Source organism: Poecilia mexicana, unplaced genomic scaffold, assembly GCF_051168715.1.
Source record: "Poecilia mexicana isolate PSO_F unplaced genomic scaffold, ASM5116871v1 scaffold_23, whole genome shotgun sequence".
NCBI lineage: Eukaryota > Metazoa > Chordata > Actinopteri > Cyprinodontiformes > Poeciliidae > Poecilia > Poecilia mexicana.
This window is the reverse complement of record NW_028263392.1, coordinates 12,989,003-13,012,583: the sequence shown is the minus strand read 5'-3', so window position 1 is coordinate 13,012,583 and position 23,581 is coordinate 12,989,003. Positions and strand designations below refer to the sequence as shown.

Below are 23,581 nucleotides of genomic sequence, written 5' to 3'. Positions count from 1 at the left end.
TCCTTTAATCTAATTTTGAGATTTTCTAGAAAACACAAGGAATCAAAAGTCAGAAATTTTGAAATGGATGGGTTTCTGAGATTAATCAAAAAAATTTCAGAGCCTTTTTTCTATTATATTTTAGCCTTATGAAACTCAAAGATTTCTGAGATTGATCTCAAAATTTAAGTTTTAGACATTTTGAAATCAGAATGTTTTTTTCTAGAATATTTCTGATGGGGTTATTTTGCTGGAATTTCCCTCCTGTTTCCTACAAACTCAGAAATTTTGAGATTAATCTCTGACATATTATAGAAAAAAACAGGAAATTTGAGTTTGAAAAATCCTAAAATTTGCCAGAATTATTTTTAAATTTTGAAGCTCAGAAAAATTCCAAGTTTCTTTCAGAAAGTTCTGAATTTAACCTAAAATTTCAGCATTTTTTTTTCTTAGCAAACTTGGAAATGTTCAAGCTCCAAATTTGAGTTCTTTTTTTTTTTTTTTTTTTTTTTTTGAAGAAATAAATGTATGTCTCCTTTTCCCTATGTACTCCAAACTCAGAAATTTTTAGATTAATCTCAAAATTTTCTAGAAAAAAAACTTGGGAATTTTCGGAGCTTCAAAAGTAAAAAAAATATATATATATATAATATAGTTTCTTGTTGAGTTTAATTAATTAATTAATTTATTTATTTTATTTTACTTTTTCATTGTTTTACAAATTTGGCTTTTCAAACTCAGAAAATCTGAGGTGTTTTTTTTGGGGGGGCAGAATTATACATACTAGTTAGTTACTTTTTTTATTTATAATGGCCCTAATACGTAGTCGTAAACTCCTGCTAGAGGTGGTATTTGAACGAAAGTGCATTTAATCAGCACCAGTGGTGTGAACTTGAGGAGAAAACCTTCTCCGCCTCTCCATCCTCTCTGCTGCTGGGCGCTGGACTCACCAGGTCTTTGGAGGTTCCGAGTCTCTTGAGTCCGTCCAGGGGCAGCAGGTCAGCCGAGTCCTTGTGTGTGAACTGGGTGGCCTGTTTTAGGCGCCTCTGCTGATGCAGGATGGCTTTGTCCCGGATGGCCAGCTCTCCTTTCTTCGCCTCACTCATGCTCTCAAACTAGGCAGCTGTCGGTGCAGCAGACGGGCTGGATGTCACGGTTTCCGGTCTGTTTATCGTCCCCTGATTTTGCAGAATAAACAACCAGATATTCCTCTGTCTGGTCAAATCCTGCTCCTGTCTCCTCTCATGTACTTTTCCTGAGCGCTCCTCGGATGTAGAGCTGCATCTTCCTCTGAGATCTGCTCCCTCTGACTGAGAAGGAGAAGAAGAAGAAGGTGGGACTAATAAGTCTGTGCGCGTCTTTTCTACCCTCCCCTCATCGCTGCCGTCCTTGGATTTCTCCGTTTGCTCACCATTCGGAGCACATCTTCCCTGACTTTACAGAAAAGAAAAAAAAGACAGCTTTTCATGCATTAAAAAAAAAAAATCATGCCTCCTGCGGTGCTTTTGCAGCTGGATCTGACCTCACATTGAGGATCAATCTGGCAGATATTGATTTCCTCTGTCCCCCCCTCTGAGTGCCACAGCTAAAACCAGAATCCAATTTCTCCCGTCCATTCACTCTATAAATATCCCATCCAATCTTTGTCCGTGACCTCTAGACGATGACACGCTGAAGATGCTGCGGATTTAATGAAAAACAACAACATAACTCTGTTCAGCACAAACACGCATGTGAAACGTTTCCTCTTTAGGATACATATGGGTTTTTTTTTACGGAGTCCTTGTGAAGGTGAAAATACAGCGCGCATTTAAAGGTGGGGAGATATTTAAAAGCAAGTGCTGCCCCCTGCTGGTTGCATGTGTAAGTCTGATTTTTCCTACTAAATTACATAAACCCTCATATTTAGAATAATATAGAGATTTAAATTTTAGTTTGAATCAAAATTAAATGAGCAGTAAATAAGTTCACAAGGTTTGAAGTGTTTGATGAGTGAGGAAATATGAGCAAAACACTGCAAAAACATAAAATCTTACCAAGTATTTTTCATCTAGTTTCTTGTGCAAATATCTTACTCCACTTAAAAAGACAAAACTAAGAAGTAACTTTTCATTTAGAAGTAGGGGCTTGTTTTAACTGATTACTTAAAAAATACCAGTTAAATTGGCAGATTATTAAACTTATAACAGGACATTATAATAAGTGAAATAATCTGCCAATGACACTAGAACTTTTTCATCAATGTTAGGGAATTGTTGGCTTTAAACGAGCTCCTATCTCTTGCTGAAAAGTTAGTTTTAAGTTAGTTTTGTCTTATTTCAAGTCTACTGAGATATTTTCACTGGAAATTAGTAAAAAAAATAGTTGGTAAGACTTTCTGTTTTTGTACTGCATTCAAAAAAAGAAGCAAATCAATTATAAAGCCCAAAATTTAATCTAGGAAACTAATTATTAAAGTGGGATTTTTACATATGGATTATTTAAACTTAATTGAAATGTCTGTAAATCAGTCTTAACAGCTGTTTGGTTTACTTAACCTTTTCTAAGGATAATTCAAATTAAATATTAACATGTTTTTCTTTTGGTAACAGGAACCAACCTGCAGTTGCAGAGGAAATCTTAAACATCCTCTCCAAATGGTAAGAAAAACTAAAGAATATTACAAAATCTGCAGCTTTTGTTTTATAAACAAGTGAAGAAAACAGAGATCAAACCCAGAAGCTTTATTCTGCAACAAAAAACAAAAATCCAATCTCCATAAAAACTGCACTTATTACACAGGACGATCAGAGGTTCATGTCACTGCTCAGCAAACATCCACTGTAACAAAAACAGAAAATAAAAACAGCAGTTTTTGGTCAGATGCTGGCGCTGTAACAGAGTCTTGCATTTTGTGTTTTTTTCCTTAATGGTTTCACTGCGGTTGCAGAAGGCACATCTGGGACGTTTATTTAGTTTATCTCAGGAGAAATAAGACTGAACAAGGCGCTTTGTTTCCCGACGCGTTCAAGGACCCCCGTTCTCGTTAAAGTGCCGGCATAAACCGCAGCTCTGTCCCTGATTAGGTGTGAACAGAAACATAAGAAATGCAGCTTTAAAGTTTGGGGGAGGAAATAAAAACATGTAGCAAAATGCCATATTTGGAGTGTAAACATCAGGATTTTATTTAAAATATCTCCTTTTAGCCTCAAGTGCTCACTAATTATTTACATTAAGATCAGAGGTGACGTCACACTGTGTGTGTTAAGAGTCTCTGATGTGAAACCAGACTTTAATATTTTAAGACAGTTACATTTTAAACATTTACTGGTGGTTAGTGTTAACTGTAAACCTCAGTTCAATTCAGATCCTTGTTTTGTATCTGTAAACAAGCTTTATTTACGCTCATATTCAGTTTTAGTGGTTTGATGAATTATGGAGATAATCAGTTTGTACCTGCAGAGGCGATGTCAGTCTGGTCAGAAACTCAAAGATCTGCTCTTTTCCAGTCCCTAAAGGCATCAGGCTAACCGCTATAAGGTTGCGGTAATTTACTGAGGGAAAAATGTTACTTTGAGTGAATTTTTTTTTCACAAAACTGCAGAGATGCCAAGCAGCAAAGGACTGAAATGAATAATCAGATGTTTGGCTGATGAAAGTGACATCTTACGGTGCGTTCACTGACTGGAGAAGCATTCGGATTTCTGAGTTTGGTCCGATTTCTCTTAAATGTTCTCTCCACTGCAGTGAGCTTCGTTTGGAGGTTCCTCTGGTCCCAGCGGGCCGCTGGTCATAGCGAGTTGGGGAGGTAAAGCGAACACAGCAGCATGTTCTGACCCAGAGCCGGGAAGCGCCTGAAGGCCTCCCAGGCGTCAGAGAATATGTTGTATTTGAGGAAGACGCGGTGGTCCAGGCTGGTGGGGAGCCCGATGTCGCGGCTCATGATGTAGACGCCGTCGTTGTGCAGCGTGCAGGTGAGGTTCAAACCCGACTTGGACGTGTTCTCCTTCAGCTGGATCCACTCCCCCGTCGACACGTTGTACGACTGAACCGACAGGACGTCCTCCGTCTGGCTGGGCCGCCGCTGCCGCCGCCCCGCCTCCAGTTGGTGGGTGTAGCCGCCCACCAGGTAGATGGTGTCCTCCACCGAGAGCATCTGCTGCTTCCGGATGTGAACCGGACACGTCTGGAACACCGACCAGGAGTCGGAGGTGGGGCAGTAGCGAAGGACGTTGGTGTTTCTGTCTGTCAGGAGGGAAAAACGCTGCATCTGAAACAAGCAGGTAGGGCTGGGAGATACGACTTACAAATAAAACCAGTGATTATTTTCATACCAGATCTGATTTTTATTTTTTTCTGCTTGCTTTCTTTTCTACACTGCAAAACCACAAAAGTTTACCAAGTAATTCTGGTCTATTTTCTAGAGCAACTGTCTTAGTTCACTTGAAATGACACAACTAAATGAGAAGTAACTTTTCAGCAACATATAAGTCAATAATTCTTAAATGCTGATGAAAAATTACTAGTTCCACTGGCAGATTATTTCGCTTAGAACGTGGGAAAAATTTATTTTTATAAGTTAAATAATCTGCCTGTGCAACTAGCACTTTTTCATCAATATAAAGGAATTATTGACTTAAAATAAGCTTTTATATCTTATATTTTGCTGAAAAGTTACTTATAAGTTAGTCATATTTCAAGTGTATGAATTTATCTGCACTAGAAACTAGACAAAAAAATACTTAGTAAAATTTTGTTTTTGCAGTGCAAAGTCAAAATGACAGTAAATATTTAATCTCTTCTCTGAATTGTATGACAAAACATTACATGACTTCTTGTTTAGTCATAATATTAGCAGAAAAAAAGATCAAATTTAACCAGGAAAAACATCTTAAAACTCAAAGAAAACAGTTGTTTTAATGAGAAAAAAGCTGACATGGTCCATGACATGACCAGATATTTTAACACATCAGCATCAAATTATTAAGTATTTCTTTGGGTACCAACCTCTTGCGGTGTATCCACCCATGACGTAGATCATTCCCTGACACTCGCAGGCTGAGAACTCAGCCAGAGGGTCGGGCATGGAGGACACACAGGTCCACCAGTCCTGCTCAGGGCTGTAACACTCCACTGTACCCAGACACTGACCTCCCACAGCGTACAGCTTCCCCTGGACAGCCAGCAGCTTGAAGTTAGACCTGGATCAGAAGTCATGAAACAATGGAAATGGAGAACATTGAGCTAATTTTTATTTATCATGCGATTAATTGATTTATTGCTCATTTAACTGTGACAGGCCTACCTCTTCTGGTTTAGAGGAGCCACCTGGTTCCATTCGTTCCTGCAGGGGTTGTAGCAATGCACTGCAGAAATCTCCTGGCTCGTCATCCGGTAGCCGCCCGCTATGAACAGGTAGTTATCCAGGACTGCGGAGCCGTAGCCTCTGACGTTGATCATGTCTTGCGGCAGGTTGTTGGCCAGCGGCTTCCAGCGCTGCTCCACCTCCCCGTACCTGAGCATGGACCAGGGCTCGTCCTGATCCGGCACATCCAGGGACAGACAGGTGAAGTCTCCGATGACCACCAGCGTGGCGGTGCCCTTCATGCGCATCTCCCGGAGCTGGTCCCTCACAGCCGGGGGCAGGCTGCCGAACTCCGGGCGCCGCAGCATGGGGTGGTAGTGGCAGCTCATGTACTTGAGGCAGGCGGTCCTCAGATCGTGGATTCCGTACACTTCAGAGAGGCTGTACAGCTCCACACAGTTTTCCGGCCGGATCTCTGAGCTCAGCAGCTTCAGGATGGAGGTGACCTGCAGGAAGGAGGCAGTCTCGATCAGATCCTCCAGGGTCTCATTGACCACCTGAACTTTGGAGGTGTTGATGAACTCCAGGACCAGCTCCAGGCCCGGCACGCTGAGCCCTTGCAGCTGGACCGAGTCCTCTGTGGACTCCCTCATCCCGGAGCTGTAGAGCGCTCGGAAGTAGTCGCTTTTCTCGATCAGCTTCTTTTTATTCACCTCGTAGGTCCTGTCGTCCACCACGATGGCTATAACCTGGTCCGCTGACATGTTTACCCCCTGCTGTTTGTCAGCCTCCAGGATGAGATTACAGTTCACCGGTGGGGCAGCTCCGTGTCCTGTCTATATATGGTCATGTTCATCCCATAGTTCCCCATGGAGCTACTCCCGAGCCTGGAAAGCTAACCGGCTAACGGGAAAGCTAACCGGCTAAGAAGTAAAACAGCAACAACTGCCTTTTCCTCAGTTTAGCATTCGCCGGTATTCCTCAAAAAGTGTATCCAGACCGTAAAATATTCGCGGTGTATTATACAGTATTTCAGACATTTAAATTTATTTTTCTTCTAAAATCCATGAGTTCCATCTCGGAGAAAAACTGTCCAAGACCCTAACTGTTTTGATTCTTAACTTCCTCGTTAGTGAATCGACTGCTATTTCTGGCTGTGCATGTGCGCTGCTGCCACCTACCGATATGTTTTCGAATATCAGTTCATTTACAAATTGACGCGCAGAGATTTAAAAAGTGCTTTGTTGCTTCATAAACCCTAAAAATAATGGAATAGAGGGGGGGGGATTGACAAAGCAACACAATACTTTTCAAATTATTTAAGTTTTGTTTGCTTCTACGTGAGACGATTTGTGTTACTAAAATATAATGCTAATATTGTTTTAAAGGAATACCTGAAATTGACAAAAGAGAACTACATTTTACATGATTACGTCATGAATCTTACTTAATTTATTTTCTTTTCAATTTTCCACAACAACAATGGGATTTAATTGAGTGACATACTATGCTGCGTTGTTAGCTGGGAAGAAAATTGACATATTTCAGTGTGTCCATCCCAGTTCCTTCAGGGTTAAAATCAACTCAGCTGCTCTGTTGTGCTCCTCCTGCTGTCAGTCAAGATAATGCTTGTTATCACAATGGTGGCGTCAGCCTGAGGATTTAAAAGGTTTAACAACGTGATGAGGAAAAGCTCCAACAAATTAACCAGCTTGTGACAGGAAGTTGTGCTTCAAAATAAAACCCTAAGCTATTCACCATTGTGGTGATTCTCATTCATCTTTGTATGAGTTTTAAATACAACTTAAAATAAAATGCACTGTTGCCACCACAGTAGGTTTTGGAGCGTTGCCACTACTTTATTTATTACGATTTTAGGAAAGAAAAGTACAAATATTTTCCTTCCTACTCCTACCCCGAAGCAGAAAATAAAGTTTTCAGATTTTAAACATTAAATCAAAGCTAAATTATTATATTTATTAATATAAATAATAAAGGAGGTAAATAATTACATAAATACACTACTTTCAACCAAAATAACAAGATTAAAATAGAACAGAAAAACAAATATAAGAATAAATCTGAGGAAAATAAAACAAATTCTTAATAACTAAAAAAAATATACTCATAATTTACACTCAGATTGAAAGAAACCAAATGCCTTAAATTAATAATAAAACATTTACATAATAGAAATAGTAATAATAGTAATAATAATTTAAGAATTGTATTAATGCACAGATTTAAAAAAAATAAAAGGGGAAAATACTCAAAACATGTGCTCTAATTGAAAATAAAAGAAATTAAGTACATAATAAAATAATACATAATTATAATACATTATTATAAGTAATAACAGTATAGTAATAGTATGTTATATATTTTTATTATATAATTATTATAAGTGTATAATAAAAATACAAGTATAATACAATAATATAATATAGTATATTATCTATTATTATATAATATAATTATTGTAGTATACTTGTATTATATTATATAATTATAGTTATTATTATTATTATTATTATTATTATTATTATTACATATTTCATTCAGAAAAAATGTAGATATTAAATATTTTAGTTTAAATCTGTGCTTTTATTTTGAAACCCCAGGCCGGAAGTGCTGCTGTTGCCCTCATGTTCTGCTGGTTTTGCTACAGGAGGAGGACGGCAGGCGCATCAATGACGGGGACAGCAATCAAATCTTCACAGCTCGGCCTGTTTCACGTCCGCGGCTCCAGGCATCGAGCTGCCAGCTGTTTGTGATCCGAGCTGAGGATGCTGGGACCGGTCCGCACCTCCTGCTTCTCCCGCTGCCTCCTTTCCATCCACCTCCTCTTCCTCCTTCTCATCATCATCAGCGCTCACAGATCAGCAGCGTCAGCCGATGGAGACTTGCAGCCGTGCGACAAGGTGGGTCTGTCTAGTATCATCTGCTAACGTTGATTTGACTTTAACAAGCACGACTGGGAAGCTCATGTTCCTATAATTAACATTTTATATTAAAATTCACCTGTATGCGCTTATGTAACAAGAGCAACTGCATTTTAATTCGCTTAAGTTGAATTCAGCTTAATTAATTAGCTTAATTAAGTTTTCCTTACATAAAATATCATGTCTTTTCAGTGATAGGAATAAAAGGCGTTTAATTCACCATAAACTCGCCGCACTCTGAGAAGACGCGGTCTGCTGGAGTCAGGATATGGAAGACCAAAATTGCCATAAATCACTTTTCTGCAGAATATATAATATCGGCCAAAAAAAAAAAGTCTTTTCAGCACAGCTGATTTGTGATGAATTAGTGTGGTCTGCACACTAAAATAAGAAAAGTATGGGCAGAGCCTTGCATAATTTTAGAAAACATAATCTAATATGGTGTAATAATGTTGCAAAAAAAAATACAGCGTTTGTTCTTGTCGCCTCACGAAACACTATTAGCTTATTAGTGTCCAGATTTAAGCAGTTCAGAAGGTAGTCTTACAGCAGTGCAAAAAGCGTCATCTTGATGATATTTTATCCATATTTTATGGCATCCTTAACCATAAACCAGCAATTTTACGTGACTTTCTACCATAGAGAGGTAAAAGTGGCAATTGGTGGCACTATTGGCTGAGAGCTCATGGTTTCTAGTCAAAGCAGACCCCAGCAGAATGCTGAATATATTATTGATTTATTATCCAGCTCTAAAAAAAAACCCTTCTAATGTTATGTGTGTGTAAACATTGCAGCTGTTGACTGAACCCAACAGGAGGAAATAAATCCTCAGCTGAATTTTTATATTTTCGTTAAATCCTGAAACCTCCTGACTGGTGTGTTGAAAAGCTAAATTTTACCCTCTCGCTTCCTGCCTCCAGTCTCCATGACAGCCAGAGCGAATCACCCTGGAGACCAGTGAAACAGATTAGTCTGTGTCCTTTTTCTCAGTCCTCTATAAACATAAAGGCAGCGCAGGTTGCCTTCTCTACATGTTTACTCGACTTCTTCCACACTCAAAGCAAACCGACGTTCTTATTATTTGTGTTTGGAGATGAGAAACAGATGTTCACCATGAATAATGAGGATCTTTAGTCGTTTGGCAACGCTTTCACACCTGACCTGCTTCTGAACAGCCTCCATGTTGCTGATTCATTTCCCTGCAGACGTTTTGCCATTTATTCGTTCAGATTAATTAGCAGAAAAGTAAATATCCAGCACTGCTCTGCTGCAGTCTGGGAAGTCGGACACATAGAAAACCGAGCGTTTGTTTGGGTTTCATTGGACGACTGTAAATCAGCTGTGTTTTCTTATTACTATTATTTTTATTTCCTTGATTTGTTTGGAATGTAGTTCAATATTTTCAAAGATTTGTTGCAAAGTTTCCACAGATCCTGCAATCAGAATACATTTGTTCTACCTAAAATGGTAGTTCAGATTCTGAGCTTTCTGTAGGGAGCAGATATAAAATATTTTAAAGTCTATTAGAGTTCAGATGAAAGAGATTTCTTCAATCTGTTCAGGATTAATATTTGTTGAATTAAAGTGAAAAATATGACATATTGTTAATCACTTGTCTCGTCAGATGGATTAATAACTAAAGAAAATCTACAGGACATTTCAGTGAAAACTTCTCACAACAGGAATAAAATACAAGAGAGCATAAAAACATATCAGTCTTTTAAATTATTTTCTTAAAATTATGGCTCTTACATGAATAAATACTGCAGACCTCCGTTAGCATGTTAAATGTTAGCATGTTAAATGTTAGCATGTTAAATGTTAGATGACTGTAGAATTGGTAAAAGACTGAAAAAATGCAACGTTTTGAAAGAGTTGCTTGTAGAAATGCTCTTTTCTCCAAAAATAAAATGACAGTAGCACTAAGGTTTGCAGATACAAAACTTCTGGAACAAGTTTTTTTTTTTTTTTTTTTGGACAGATGAGACCAAAACTATAAACAGCACAATACTCTGGGGAACCAGTTGTTGTGCTACAACCAATTAGAGTTGGGTCAGAGAGTATTTCAGTAAATGTTCATTGAGTTTGCATGTTGAGCGACAAATAGCTGTCCTTGACAAGAACCCCATTGACCTGCAGTCATGCTCTTGATGGACCCATTAGAGCTGCAACTGCTGGTCGCCATGGCAATCAGGGTCAGTCACCAAAGGCCATTCATGATTTTTTTTTTTTTTTTTGTATGATCAGCTTTTCTAAACATTTGGTCATGCATACTATTATCTTCCTACATGTTTCCAGCGTTATTCTCCAAATCTCTTTCAGTCTGTTACTGAATATGTAAACAACCAAAAGGTAGGGTTCATAATTAATGCTTTTCTAAAAAATAAATAAATAAAGGTTACATTTCTCTCTAGAATTAAAGCAGAGTTTTAATTTGAAGTGCAAACAAAGATTTTCTAGAAACTGGGACTATAAAGTCTTAGATCAGCATGATCTTTTCTTCTTCTTTCTGAAGTTAGTGCCCTTTAAACCTAAATTTCAAGTCTCCGCCTGGATATTTTTGACGTAAAACATGCTCCTTGCAATGGCGGGAGTGAAATTACCGTAATAACCCCATATTGCTTGGAAAGCGTAACGTCTCCCCTTTCAGAAACCGTTGGGATTTTTAAGACAGCGCAAAGTGTGGCGGAGTTACGGTAGAACTGGGTCATCAGTGACACCTTTCGGTCCATAAGGGTTAAAGTGAAAATGATGGACAAGTTACTGCAGTAAAACATATCAGTAACAAAACCAACAGCAGCTAAGCTTCCCCTTTCAGATCAGATTTGTTTTTGGGAGCCAGTTGTGATGATTTATATCCACCTGCTCTGCTAACTTGGCTGAAATTAGACGGATTATTGATCGTTTTGTGTTTTTATGTGTGGTTTCCACAGGGAGATTACTACTACCAGTACACAGAGTGTGACAGCACCGGGTCAAGATGGCGGGTCGCCATCCCGCTCAGTCCAGGCTCCTGTTCGGACCTCCCCTCTCCAACCAGAGGAACAGACTGCTGTGAGCTTCAGTTTTTACTCTTCAAACTTGTTTTGTATTCGCATAAAGATAACCTTCGTCTTCTCTTCAGCCTTCTCCTGTCCGGCTGGGAAGTTTCTGGAGATGTCGTCCCAGCTGTGCACGCCGTGTGCAGCCGGTTCTTACTCTCTGGGCAGCGGACTGAGGTTCGACCAATGGGACGCCATTCCTGCAGGCTTCACGAGCCTGGCCAGCTTTTTGGATCCTGGACCAAATGGAGAGGACATTCAGGCCTGTAACAGGTAACCAAACATTAAAAGGTGTTTTCAATGTGATCTATTATGCAAAATTCACTTTTTACACATTTTTGTACATCCATTTGGGTCTCAACTGCTTTTAAAAACATCCTAAGCACTTAAAATATCCCACCTAATTAAAAAAAAATTTTTTTTGGCAAAAATATGAATTTTTTTGGTGTGTGAAAAAATGAGCCACTTCAAAAACCTCCTGATTGTTGAGGCATATCTGATGGAAATGACACTGTTACCTTGCAACCCCCATTTAGCCCAGCCCTGTTACCTAGCAACTGAGCTCTGTCATGTTTGGTCAGCTGGTTTTACCGGTGTACAATGGCTGCTGGAAAAGACAGGTGTTTTGTTACTAATTTATTCAGATCGACTTGCTGCATTATTGTTGGTTTTGCATGAGGCTCCACTTTTGCTTTTCAAAGATGGACAGTTGTATAATTGCGCATCCATTTGCAGCCATTTTTACGTGCGAGTGTAAATGTTGAGTTGGTGGTCAGCTGCGGATTATTTGGATTTAAAGTGACAAGACGCCCTAAAATAGCTCCAAAGAAAATCTCATTATTCAAGAATGATATTATGCAAAAATGCAATAAACATGTTTTATAACGCTCATAGACCTAACCTGTTCAAGAAAGCACAATGGGTCTGATTTAAACAGAAAAATGAAGTTGATGTTGATGTGTTGTTGTTGCAGCTCTTCATGGACGCCGCAGGGTGTGTACCTGGAGTCCAACCGCGACGAGTGCACAGTGTCCCTCGTTTACGCCGTCCGCCTGGAAAAACAGGGATCCGTCTCGTTCACCTATCAGTATCCAGACAACAACATTTTCTTTGAGTTTTACGTAAGCAATGCTACCAACATCTAGAAGGCGGTGTTCTCTGATTCTAAGCATGCAGGGCTCAGATTCTGAATGTGTGTCCAGGTCCAGAACGAGCAATGCCAGGAAATGTCCCAGACTGACGACCAGAAGTGGATTAAAGTCACCAGCAGTGGAGAATGGGGAACACATACAGTAAGTCCGTGGTTCTTACTGTCAGTGGAGTGCTTTACACTGTAAAAACACAAAATCTTAACAAGTATAGTTGATCTAGTTTCTCGTGCAAACATCTTAGTATATTTGAAATAAGAAAACTTAGTGACAAGTAACTTTTTAGCAAGAAAATTATTATTTTTCTCAACTAATGAAAGGGCAGCATCTCCCACAGCTGCAGCCTCAGGCACCTGTCTACCCATGTCTCACATTTGGTTTTTCTTCTTTGGATGGGCTGGACTGAAATTTACCCCCTGGGATACTAACAAACATATTCTATTCCAAGAAATAAGAGCTTGTTTTAAGTCAATAATTTATGGTCTAGCTTCTAGTATATTTGAAATAAGACAGAGCTAAGGTACAGATAGCTTTTCAGCGAGATATACAAGCTTAATTTAAGTAAAGAATTCCTTTACGTTGATTAAAAAATACTAGTTCCACTGGCAAATTACTTAACTGTTAACTAAACCTAAAAATATGGATCATCACTCGCATGTTAATTTACTCTATTTCAGTTTAAGTTTCAGTTTCACATCAAAATTAGCTAAGACGCTAACATTAGCATTAGGGCTATAATTAGCATGTTGAGCACTCGTAACGTCCTGTTATAAGTAAAATAATCTGCCTGTTTAACTAGTATTTTTTCATCAGTATTAAGGAATTATTAACTTAAAACAAGCTCCCATATTTTGTTGAAAAGTCACTTGTAAGTTAGTTTTGTCTTATTTCAAGTGAACTAAACTGGACTTGGTAGGATTCTGTTTCCTCACTGAGCGTCTCTTGTCCAGGTGAGCCTGAAGTCGGGCACAAACATCCTGTACTGGAGAACAACAGGGATACTGGTGGGAGGGAAGATGGTGAAACCGGTTCTGCTGAAGAACATCCAGATACAGGGTAAAGCTAAGTTGTGCTCTTGTGACAAATTAAATTAAAATACCAGAATCTCGAGGAGCTCAGTCGAATGTGCTGCTGCAGGTGTCGCCTACACGTCTGAGTGTTTTCCATGTCGGCCCGGCTGGTTCAGCCCGATGCCCGGTTCCTCGTCCTGCCAAGCGTGTCCTAGCAACACTTACTCTGGAAAGGGAGCGTCCGCCTGTTCGTCCTGCCCTGAACACTACTACTCACGTACGCACACCGTGAACGAAAGAGCACAAAAACATAGACGGATCCACATCTAATCCATCCAATTTAAGAATATTCACATTCTGATTAGAGTTGGGAGTCCACTTTGATCTACGGCTGGAACGATTAATCGGGTTAATCGCGAATAATCCTGATTAATTGTGATTAATCAATTATAGAAATAACCGTTAACTGATTTAGTAGTCAATTAATCACTAACTGGATTATACAGGCTCAAAAAAGGCCTTTTACTGATTATAGCCCGAATCATTTACTTTTCAGGGAATAGATCTCACATTAAAGGTGTAAATTATTTATTGTAGTGTCATTTTAACAGGTAGAGGTGGGAAAGATTGTATGTTATAAAAAAAGAAACAACTAAAGTTTGTTCAAGCTGCAGTTTTTTTGTTTAGTTTTTGTGTTTCGTCTCTAGCAGTGATTCATTTTGAGTGTGTTTTGTTCAGATGAGGGCTGGGCTGAATGTAAGGTGAGACCGCCGTGCTCAGAGAAGGATTACTTCCAGATTCACACAGCCTGCGACAGCGAGGGAAAGGTCAGAGGTTTCACATTTCATCCACACACCAAACAGGAGCAAAAACCCAACAAACAGGTTCTGGGTTTTATCACTCCGTCTGTTCCTGCTCCAGACGCAGGTGCTGCATCGGTGGGTGGAGCCAAAGATCTGCGTGGAGAACGTGACGGGGGCCGTGAAGCTGCCTGCGACCGGACAGAGAGAGCCGTGCCCCCCCTGCAACCCCGGCTACTACAACAGCAACGACTCCACCTGCCTGCCCTGCCCACCTGGAACACACTCTGACGGCATCTACGGTACAAATAAAAACATGTCGGGCACAATTATTATCTCTGCACTGATACTTAATCAGAGCTGGAAAATAACTAGTTACATTTACTCAAGTAGCTTTTTTGAAAAAATTTACCTTTAGGAGTATTTTTACTTCGCTGTACTTTTACATTTATTATGAAGTATTTCTACTCTTCAGTAAAATTTCTGAATTTTCTAACCAAAAAAATTCACCAGACACAGCTGCAGTTTTTATTAAACTTTTATAAGTTTTTAAAATGTTCAGACCTCAAATAAAGCAAAGAAAAGTTAATATTCATTTAGAAACAACAATATTAATGTTTTAACTCAAATCAATATTTGGTGGAAAAACCAGGAGGTTTTCAGTGCAGTGGGCTCTTATTTTTTCCAGAGCTGCATATTGAAGTAGTTCTGCTGTTACTTCAGTACAGTTTCGGGTTCTGTACCGACCTCAGTATGCGTAACTAAAAGCATCTCTGTCCATCCCTTGATGTTGACACAGCTGGTTAATCCTCCTCTGAACAGCGTTTCTGTTCAAACAGCTCTGCAGCTTGTTATCATTGTGTGCCTGAAATGATTTCTGGATGTCATATTTGGCTTTCAGCGTGCGTCGAGTGTCCTGCAGGCACCGAACCCGTGTTGGGTTACGAGTACAAATGGTGGAACGTGCTGCCGTCCAACATGAAGACGTCTTGCTTCAACGTAGGGAACTCCAAATGTGACGATATGAACGGTGAGAAAGTCAACACCTGGTTTTCTCTACCAACATTTTTTCCATTTCTTTGCAAAATGGTTCAAACTCAGGGTTGTTGTCCTTCTTCTCAGTTTCCAAGCTCTTACAGCCTCCAATAGGTTTTCTTCCAACATTTATCTTTATTTCTGTTCTGGTTTCTGACAAACTTAAAACAAGACATCTTGTGACTTCAAGGGCGCTAGGGCAGTCATTCACTGAGTTAAAAAATGTTTTAAGTTGAAAAATATCACTTGATAATTATGATATTAACAGATTGGAACATTAATACCTGAACACCAACTATAAAGTCTTTAAAAAATGCAAACATTTTAAAAAGACTTAAATAAATAAGCAATGCTCTGCCTGGTGGGGGCACAAGTAAAGCCTGGAGGCCCGCCAGGCTTAAAATACACTGGAAGAAACTCTGGGCTTTTACTCAACAATGTCCATCTTAAGCATTATTTATTCGTTCTTTTATTACACTACGTTCAGTAAAGGTAAGCATGTTGTTTGTCAGGATGGGAGGTCGCTGGAGATCACATCCGCAGCGGGGCAGGAAGTTCAGACAATGATTACCTCATCCTCAGCCTCACTGTTCCTGGATTTAAGTAAGTTATCGTTTTATTTTATAACTTTGGGTTAATTCACCTCTTTTCCAGTTCTTACCCCATTTCATAGTCCAACATCGTCACTTTTCCCCTTTCTACTTCAGTTTGGTACGCAGTTGGGAAATAACTAGTTACACTTACTTGAGTAACATTTTGGAAAAAAACGTTTCTTTTATCATAAAGTGTTGCTTCGCTTACTTTCTGAATCCTCACTTCACTTGTTCACTGAATGAAGAAAAAATTTGTTTTAACCAAAAATTCAAAAAAGACACACACCTTCAGTTTTCGTTAAAGCTTCATAAGTTTTAACAACAAAAAAGTTTCTTTTGCCTGATTTTATTTATATTAATTATTTTAATTTTGACATTTTTAAAATAACAAAATTTACACACAAGTTTATGCATTGGTCCATTGATTATGTAATTTTTAAATATTAAATGATTGATATTTCGATCAGACTTTTTACCAAATACTTTTTTAGTATTTAAAATAATTTAATAATTTAATTTAATAGAATAGAATAATTTCATAGGCGGCTATTTTCTACTTTTACTTAGAAACGTGAAAAAATTATTGATAAAATCCACTTTAAGTGGTCTATTTGAGTTCCTGAAAGAAAAAGAAATTAAAGGCAACTTAAGACTTTTGCTTTATTTTATATATTTAACTGGCTGTGTGGCGACACATTAACGGTTTTATCCTCCTGACTACCAGGAAAAAAAATATTGTCCAATCACCATTTTTTTTAAATCCCACATTCTTCGTAAGGTAATAAAAGGTTTTATGCACTTACTTTGTCTCGTCCCAGAGAATGTGTTATTACTGATGAACACAATTTTTATGTATTAGAAAAAGATACGAACAAAAGTCCCACCCCTTCATATGTGGTATCACTGAAAAGCCCTAAATGTCCTCTCCAGATACCAAAAGGAATTAATTCAGTAGAATGCAGGGAGTGGGAGATATTCAAGTTTAGAAATGTCCTCTACAGAGGACAAAAATGAACCACTGGTAGTCAGGAGGTTAAGGCTACAACTAACAGTTAATTGATGATTAATCGGAGAAAATAAATTTGCAGATATTTAATTCAACCACTTAAACTTTTTTTACACAATATTAGAGATATATTAAACATTCAGTTCCTTTTTTAAATAAAAAAATAAACTTTTTTTTTGCCTAAAATGCAGTAACAAAGCTTTCCTTTAGGGAACACTCGATCGTTTGCAGCTAAAACAATATTTCCAACATCTTTCTGCTTTAATTAACATCAATAAAGTTTATGGTTGATCTGTTTTATTATTATTATTATTAGTTAATAATTGGATAGATTGTTTGTAACAGAATTTGAACTGGTTGAAGCTAAAACTGCCACTTGAGGAGTTTTGGGTAAAACATATTTACCAACAAAAGTTTTTTTTTTTTTTATCTTAAATGCAAAAATGTTTAGAGTTTTGCTTGTTTTTGGTTTCAGGATGCCGGCGTCGCTGTCAGGGATGACCGGCGGAGAGATCGGAAAAATCACGTTTGTGTTTGAGACGATCTGCTCTGCTGACTGTGAGCTCTACTTCATGATGGTGTGTGTCTCAGTGTGTGTCGGCAGAAAGTACTTAGTTACTCAGTACTTCAGTAGGCTAGTTACCAAATACTTTTTTCTCTTTCTTGAGTTAAAATATGTGAAGTTAATCTACTCTCACTGTAGTAAAATATTTGGGTACCTTTGCTAGCAAAATATTAGCATAAATGGAAAAACTTTACAAAAACCTTTAATTGTAGCAGAAAGACGTTCAGTATTCAAGATGCCACAAGAACTCACAAGTGCATTACTGAGAGGAATCACAAAAGAAAAAACATGTTACCTAGAAGAAGAAGTGAGCACTTTGAGTTTTTCTCTGTTTTGTCTTGGGCGCCCCCTGCAGGATGTGAACAGGAAGAGCACCACAGTGGTGGAGTCCTGGGAGGGCAGCAAGGGGAAGCAGGCGTTTTCCCACAGCATGACCAGAAACGCCTCTGTGACGTACACCTGGGCCTTCCAGAGGACGAGCCACGCTCTGGACGTGAGTAAAACCTCCAGCAGCAAAACCTCTCCGACCCGTTCCACCGCTTCTTTAAAACCGACGGGTTAAACCTGCAGGTGCGCCGTTACGTCAGCGACACGGTGAAGATCTACTCCATCAAGGTGACCAACGTCCTGGATGGGGTGGCGTCGGCGTGCCGGGCCTGCGCTCTCGTCCCGCAGAACTCGCAGCGGGCCGGCTCCTCCTGCGTCCCCTGCCCCGCCGGGTTCTTCATCGACCGGGAGACCAACAGGTGCCAGGAGTGTCCGGCCAACACGCACCTGGCTGGGCGGCACACCTACGGCCAGGACGCCTGCATCGCCTGTGGACCTGGAAGCATCAGCAACAAGGTACAGAGGTCCAGTAATCCCAGTCTGGACTACTGGACCTGGTTGTTCTTGCTTGTGTTTTACAGTGTTCGCATCATAAATATGTGATTTCATATGTAAATTTGACTTTTACAGTGAAACCAACAGACACACTTACAAAACGATCAGCTGGATTATTATCAAAACTGTTGATTCTTTCAGGAACATTCCCGCTGCTTCAGCGACTGCTTTTTCACCCACACTGAGAACAACAGAACGCTGACCTTTGACCTCAGCCCCATGAGTAATGTGGCTTCGCTGATATTGGGGCCAAGTTTCACCTCTAAAGGCACAAAGTACCTGCACCTGTTCAACGTCAGCCTCTGTGGCCACGAGGTAACTGACCTCTGGAGACCAGCCCGAAGTTATTTCATTCCTAAAATACGAAGCATTTAGAAACAGTTTTTATTTACAATTTTACAAACATTATAGTTTACCAAAAAAAACAGTAAAACTTCCTGTGATCTTCTGACTGTGTGGTTACAGAAATAAAGAGGCTTAGGAAAATAAAATTTAAAAACTATTAAAATAACGTCTGGAACACTTGAAACATAAAGGCCGTTCAAATCCACATTTTCTATGAATTATTTCAAACAAACTTAAAAAAATAAAAACACTTCACTATTTCAAGCATTTTAAAACAGTGGCGCCCTCATGGGGGATATTAGTAAGGAAGAGGATTAGGACCATAAAAAAAATCTGACTTTTTTTTATGTCTTTTATTCTCAACATTCTGACTTTTTTCTCCCAGAATTCGGATTTTTTCTTTAGAATTCTGATTTTTTTCCCAGAATTCTTTTTTTCCCCTTCAGAATTCTTTTTTTTTCTTTAGAATTCGGACTTTAAAGTCAGGATCCCTTTTTTCAGTGCCCCTAATCTTTTTCCCTAGTTCTTAAAAAGTGGTGCCCAGCCCTAGTCATCTTCTTCAATGAAGACAAACATGTAGAAACCTTACAAATAAATAAACACAATACAAAAATTGTAATTAAGTGATTTTTTTTTTTTTAACAATTATTACTATTTTTTTTATTTATTCCCCCTTGAATTTTTACTGGCCTCATCTATGAACATTTTCTGGGAGCACCAATAAAAAGCGAACGCTAAAAATAGAGAAACGGTGTTGTTTCCGTTTCCTTCTCAGGGGAAACGAGCTGCCGTCTGCACCGATAACGTCACCGACGTGTCCAGCAAAGACGACCAGAGTGACCTGTCTCAGTTCGTCAACACGGTGGACAGCTTCCTGTGCCAGTCGACCATCATCCCAGGAGATGGGCGGGGCTTCAGGATGGCCATCTCCTCCCAGTCCATCAGCCTGGCCGACACCTTCATAGGTAGAAGTCTGCTGTGTGTCGCCCCCTGCTGGTAAAAGCCGATCTGACCCATCCTTCTCTTCAGGAGCAACAGTGGACACGGTTCTCAGCGGAGTGAACGCCAAACCGGACCTGTTCCCGGAAAATCCAAACGACGTTCCGGACATCAACTTCTTCTACAGGTGGAGACAGAAAGGCGATTTTTATCGGTCCTGGTTGGTTCTGGGTTTAACGAGCTTTTCCTCCAGGTCAACGCAGGCGACGGCTTCCTGTGATCAGGGTCGGAGTTCGGTCATCACGGTCCGCTGCGACCCGGAAGCGTCAGACAGAGGAGAACTTTCTGTGCCCAGGTACAGCTGACCCAGTCCTGACCCGGTGCTGTCCATCCAGTGCTCCATCCATCCATCCACTGCAGAATAGCTTCCATAGATTCTTTGACATTTCTTCTCACAAAATATTTTTATTTATTAGCAATAAAAACTGGAAACTTTAAGGATCAACAGTTGAAAATAATGTTAAATCATGTTATACAAAAGTTTTCAGTTGGACTTAAAAAGCTTAACAGCTTCAAGAAAATCCCAAATAAGAATAAATAATTACAATAATATTAGGGAATTTGTCTCAAACTGTTAAATACTTTTCTTAAATCTGATTTTCAGCATTGACTTAGCTACGTTCTACAGAAACACCACCAACATTGGGTTGAATTTCCCAAACTAAACAGTTGAACATTAGAGATCTATGTCAAAAAAGGAAAAGGCGCCGTTTCACCTGACTGTGGGTTTGTGCAGCTCCTGTCCTGCAGGGACGTGTGACGGATGCACGTTTCACTTCCTGTGGCAGAGCGCCAGCGCCTGCCCGCGCTGCACAGAGGCCGACTACCACCTGATAGAGGGAGCCTGCAGGGGGGGAATCCAGGTAGCAGAGGAAACACTACAGTCTGGCAGATTAACGTCTCCCAGGAGTTAATCCCAACTTTCTTTCAGGAAACGCTGTACGTGTGGAATGAACCGAAGCTGTGCACCAAAGGCGCGGCGCTGCCTTCCCGAAGCTCCGCCCCCTGCGAGGTCATCGCTCTGTGGCTGAAGGTCGGGCTCGGCGTCGGAGCCTTCGTCGCCGTGCTGCTCGTCTCCCTCACCTTCTATTTCTGGAAGAAAAACAAGAGGTGGGAGCAGCAGGCCCATTAACTGAGTCAGACGTTATTTAGAGGGGAACTTGATGTGATGACAGAGTGGAGACGAACTGCAGCTGATTCACTCTGACTGTCTGATTTTACCTGAAACACTCTGAGCTGAAAACAAAAACAACGGAAACTTTTTATTTAGACTAAACAGAGTTGAAGCCGCTCAGATAAACTGCATATTGGGACAATAAATAAGATGAAACATTTATTTATTCACTTTAAGTTTTCCCTGTTTCTTCAGTAGAAGGTGTTTTATTCCAGACAGAACAGAGGAGGGCTGCTGCAGAAAGGGTTAGGGTTAACCCAGAAATACATAAAAACATAAATAAAAACAAATAAATAAACTTCACTGATGTGTTGATCAGGGACAAAAACACATTTTTTTAATTTTAAATTGAGACAAATGAAAAAAATATTGTTTTATTCTAAACTATGTTTAAATTTTATACATTTATTGCATGTAGTTTTAGTCATTTACTGTTAATGTATTTTATTTAATAATTATTTATTTTAATTATTACACTTTTATGTATTAATTTTATTATTAAAATTGCATATAAAAATTTGATTAATCATCTCAATAAATTTGAATTAACAATATTTAAATTATTTTTAAAAACTGACATCAGAAATGTCATCTCCACTGTTTGTAGGACAAACAGTGGAGATTTCAAACTTATAAATTCAAACTTATATATAAGTTTGAAAACAGGGTTAAATGCAATTAATGTTTGCAGTTAAACTTTTTAAATCAGAATTCTTTAAGAAGCCGATTTCAAATGGGAATGCTTTTCAAGATCAATAATCAATCATTTATCATGGACATTTATATCTTTATCATGATAGTACCTAAAAATATTGCGATAAAATGTTACATTTATAATTGCAAATCTATAGAGAAAAAAATTATTTTAAAATAAATATTTATGACATAAATATTTTAAAAGGACTGGAAACATATTAAATTTCTAGAAACAATGTGGATGTAGAAATATTAGGTTTTTTTTATTATTTTATCAGATAAATTCATGTTTTTTTAAATTCGTCCAGTGCTGAAAGTCCCAGTGATGTTTGCGTCCAGGTTGGAGTATAAATACTCTCGCCTGGTGATGTCGGCCAACAAGGAGTGTGAGCTTCCAGCTGCAGACAGCTGTGCGCTGGCGGAAGGAGAGGAGGCCGAGGACGACGTGGTTTACACCCAGAAACCCTCCCTGCTGGGGAAACTCAGGGCCATCGCCAACAAGGTGGGCAGAAAAACATAAAATCTCAGCAAGCTTTTTGGCCTTGCTTCCACTGCTAACATGCAATGAGACAAAAGTAACTTAAAAGTAACTTTTCAGCAAGAAAATTATAATTTTTCTCATTTAATGAAAGAGCAGCACCTCTCGGACTCAGGCACCTGTCAACTCATGTCTTATGATGTTTATTTGTTCTTTGGACAAACTTTACTTTATGCTGTGCGATGCTGTGCTATTCTAATATATAGAAGCTTGCTTTAAGTCAATAATTCCTTAATATTGATGAAAAAGTTGCAGTTATTAGTGAAATAATCTGTTAGTGGAACAAAATATTTTTCCCGTCTTGTCTAACTGGCAGATTATTTTACTTTTCATTAATATTAAGCAATAATTTACTTAAACAAGCTCTTATATCTTACTGAAATGTTACTTATAAAGCTAGTTTCGACTTATTTCAAGTCTAGTAATATATTTGCACTAAAAATAATTTGTGTTGCTGCTGTGAATGTTTTAAGTGGGGAAAATGACACCAGTTGGAAGGTTTTTATTCATCTGATTTTTTTTGTTTGTCAGCATGAAGGCGGAGAGAGCAGCGAGTCGGTGCAGCTGAACTCCTCCCACGCCGATCGATGGGTCCTGGGATAAGTTTCCTGATGGACGGTGATGCGTTCGCTGTCCAGAGTCCTGTGTGTCTTTTTCTACCGACCTGCAGACAGCCTGGATAATACATTGTAATTTTCCCCCACAGTTTAACTCCATGGATGCAAAAACTGCACCAAAAAACAAAAACGTTCCTTTTAATGTTTTTTGTACGTTTTGTATTTTATTTATTTTCTGTTCAGGTTTATGTATTTATATTGTTATGATAAAGAATGTTTATTAAAGTCCTGCTTGACTTTATTAGAAGGTCTCTCAAGTTAATGTCCAATGAATGGAGGCGAACTTTGTACAAAAACTGTTTATAAAACTTAATTTTAATGCATTTTGTTTGTTCTCTTTTCAGTAACATCTCAGATTATTTTTTGAAATGGGTTTAGAAAATATTTATTAATTTAGCTGCCCCTTTAACCAGAGCAAAAACCTGCTTTTCATGTGTGTTTATTAATGATGCTGGATTTGACTTTACTGGGACTTTAAAATCCCTGTTTTCTCTCTTCCAATGTTTAAAATAAGACAAAATGATTGTAGATGAATAACCAAAGAATCTGCTTTTCAAATTCTTTTGGTACACACTCATAAATTAGGACACATTTTGTCCTTGGAAAAGATAAATAATCATTGTTTTTACTTTGGTATTGTTTTGTTTTCCAGGTCCTTTCCAGTATCATAGCTGTTTGTAAAAACTATTAGAGCTCTAATGAATTTGAATCTAGTTTCAGAAAAATTATAGTATTAAAGTATAAGTTTTGGAAAAAGCCTTTTGTTTTATAGAAGCTAATTTCAGAGAAGTAAAGATCCTCAAGTCTAGAAAACTTATAGACTCAATGTTTGCACTTTTAAACATTACATATGTTGTACTTTGACGATTGCAGAGGACTAACTGAAAAAGTTTAAAAGATTAATCTTGTTTAGTAGCCTGTAATCTC

The 23,581-nt window shown here is 38.7% G+C and overlaps 3 protein-coding genes across 4 annotated transcripts in view; 1 reads left to right on the top strand and 2 right to left on the bottom strand.

Moving 5' to 3' along the window:
* nrip2 (nuclear receptor interacting protein 2) overlaps positions 1-1,797 on the bottom strand; it is a 34,013-nt gene extending 32,216 nt beyond the window's left edge. The window contains exon 1 of the mRNA XM_088003319.1: positions 930-1,797. Coding sequence (XP_087859445.1) covers positions 930-1,085 — 156 coding nt within the window. The 5' untranslated portion in view covers positions 1,086-1,797. The remainder of the gene's footprint in view (positions 1-929) is intronic.
* Positions 1,798-2,687: 890 nt separating this feature from the next.
* Positions 2,688-6,533, bottom strand: klhl42 (kelch-like family, member 42). Of its 2 annotated transcripts, none has more exons than XM_014970112.2 (3): positions 5,264-6,533; positions 4,966-5,159; positions 2,688-4,228 (listed from the first exon to the last, which is right to left on the bottom strand). In XM_014970112.2, the coding sequence occupies exons 1-3, from the start codon at positions 6,025-6,027 to the stop codon at positions 3,831-3,833; spliced, it is 1,356 nt and encodes a 451-aa protein (XP_014825598.1). In that variant the 5' UTR covers positions 6,028-6,533; the 3' UTR covers positions 2,688-3,830. The 2 variants fall into 2 exon arrangements, with proteins under 2 accessions (XP_014825598.1, XP_014825597.1); XM_014970111.2 differs by having other exon boundaries at positions 2,688-4,203; positions 5,264-6,530.
* A 1,312-nt stretch (positions 6,534-7,845) lies between these two features.
* Positions 7,846-22,977, top strand: elapor2b (endosome-lysosome associated apoptosis and autophagy regulator family member 2b). The gene is made up of 22 exons (XM_014970110.2): positions 7,846-8,184; positions 11,139-11,259; positions 11,330-11,519; positions 12,220-12,367; positions 12,449-12,538; positions 13,345-13,450; positions 13,532-13,681; positions 14,143-14,231; positions 14,326-14,506; positions 15,106-15,234; positions 15,752-15,842; positions 17,314-17,416; positions 17,759-17,896; positions 17,974-18,246; positions 18,427-18,600; positions 19,406-19,595; positions 19,660-19,756; positions 19,823-19,924; positions 20,366-20,492; positions 20,561-20,739; positions 21,839-22,001; positions 22,569-22,977. The coding sequence occupies exons 1-22, from the start codon at positions 8,050-8,052 to the stop codon at positions 22,638-22,640; spliced, it is 3,048 nt and encodes a 1,015-aa protein (XP_014825596.2). The 5' UTR covers positions 7,846-8,049; the 3' UTR covers positions 22,641-22,977.
* Positions 22,978-23,581: the final 604 nt, after the last annotated feature.

Excerpts from the sequence above, each read along its gene's own strand:
- klhl42 (XM_014970111.2), bottom strand. The coding sequence starts at position 6,027 with ATGTCAGCGGACCAGGTTATAGCCATCGTGGTGGACGACAGGACCTAC. Across the intron at positions 5,160-5,263 it reads GCTCCTCTAAACCAGAAGAG|GTCTAACTTCAAGCTGCTGG; the intron begins GTAGGCCTGTCA and ends CTTCTGATCCAG. Across the intron at positions 4,204-4,965 it reads GGGTGGATACACCGCAAGAG|ACAGAAACACCAACGTCCTT; the intron begins GTTGGTACCCAA and ends CCCTCCTGACAG.
- elapor2b (XM_014970110.2), top strand. The coding sequence starts at position 8,050 with ATGCTGGGACCGGTCCGCACCTCCTGCTTCTCCCGCTGCCTCCTTTCC. Across the intron at positions 14,507-15,105 it reads ACACTCTGACGGCATCTACG|CGTGCGTCGAGTGTCCTGCA; the intron begins GTACAAATAAAA and ends TTTGGCTTTCAG. Across the intron at positions 15,843-17,313 it reads CTCACTGTTCCTGGATTTAA|GATGCCGGCGTCGCTGTCAG; the intron begins GTAAGTTATCGT and ends TTTTGGTTTCAG.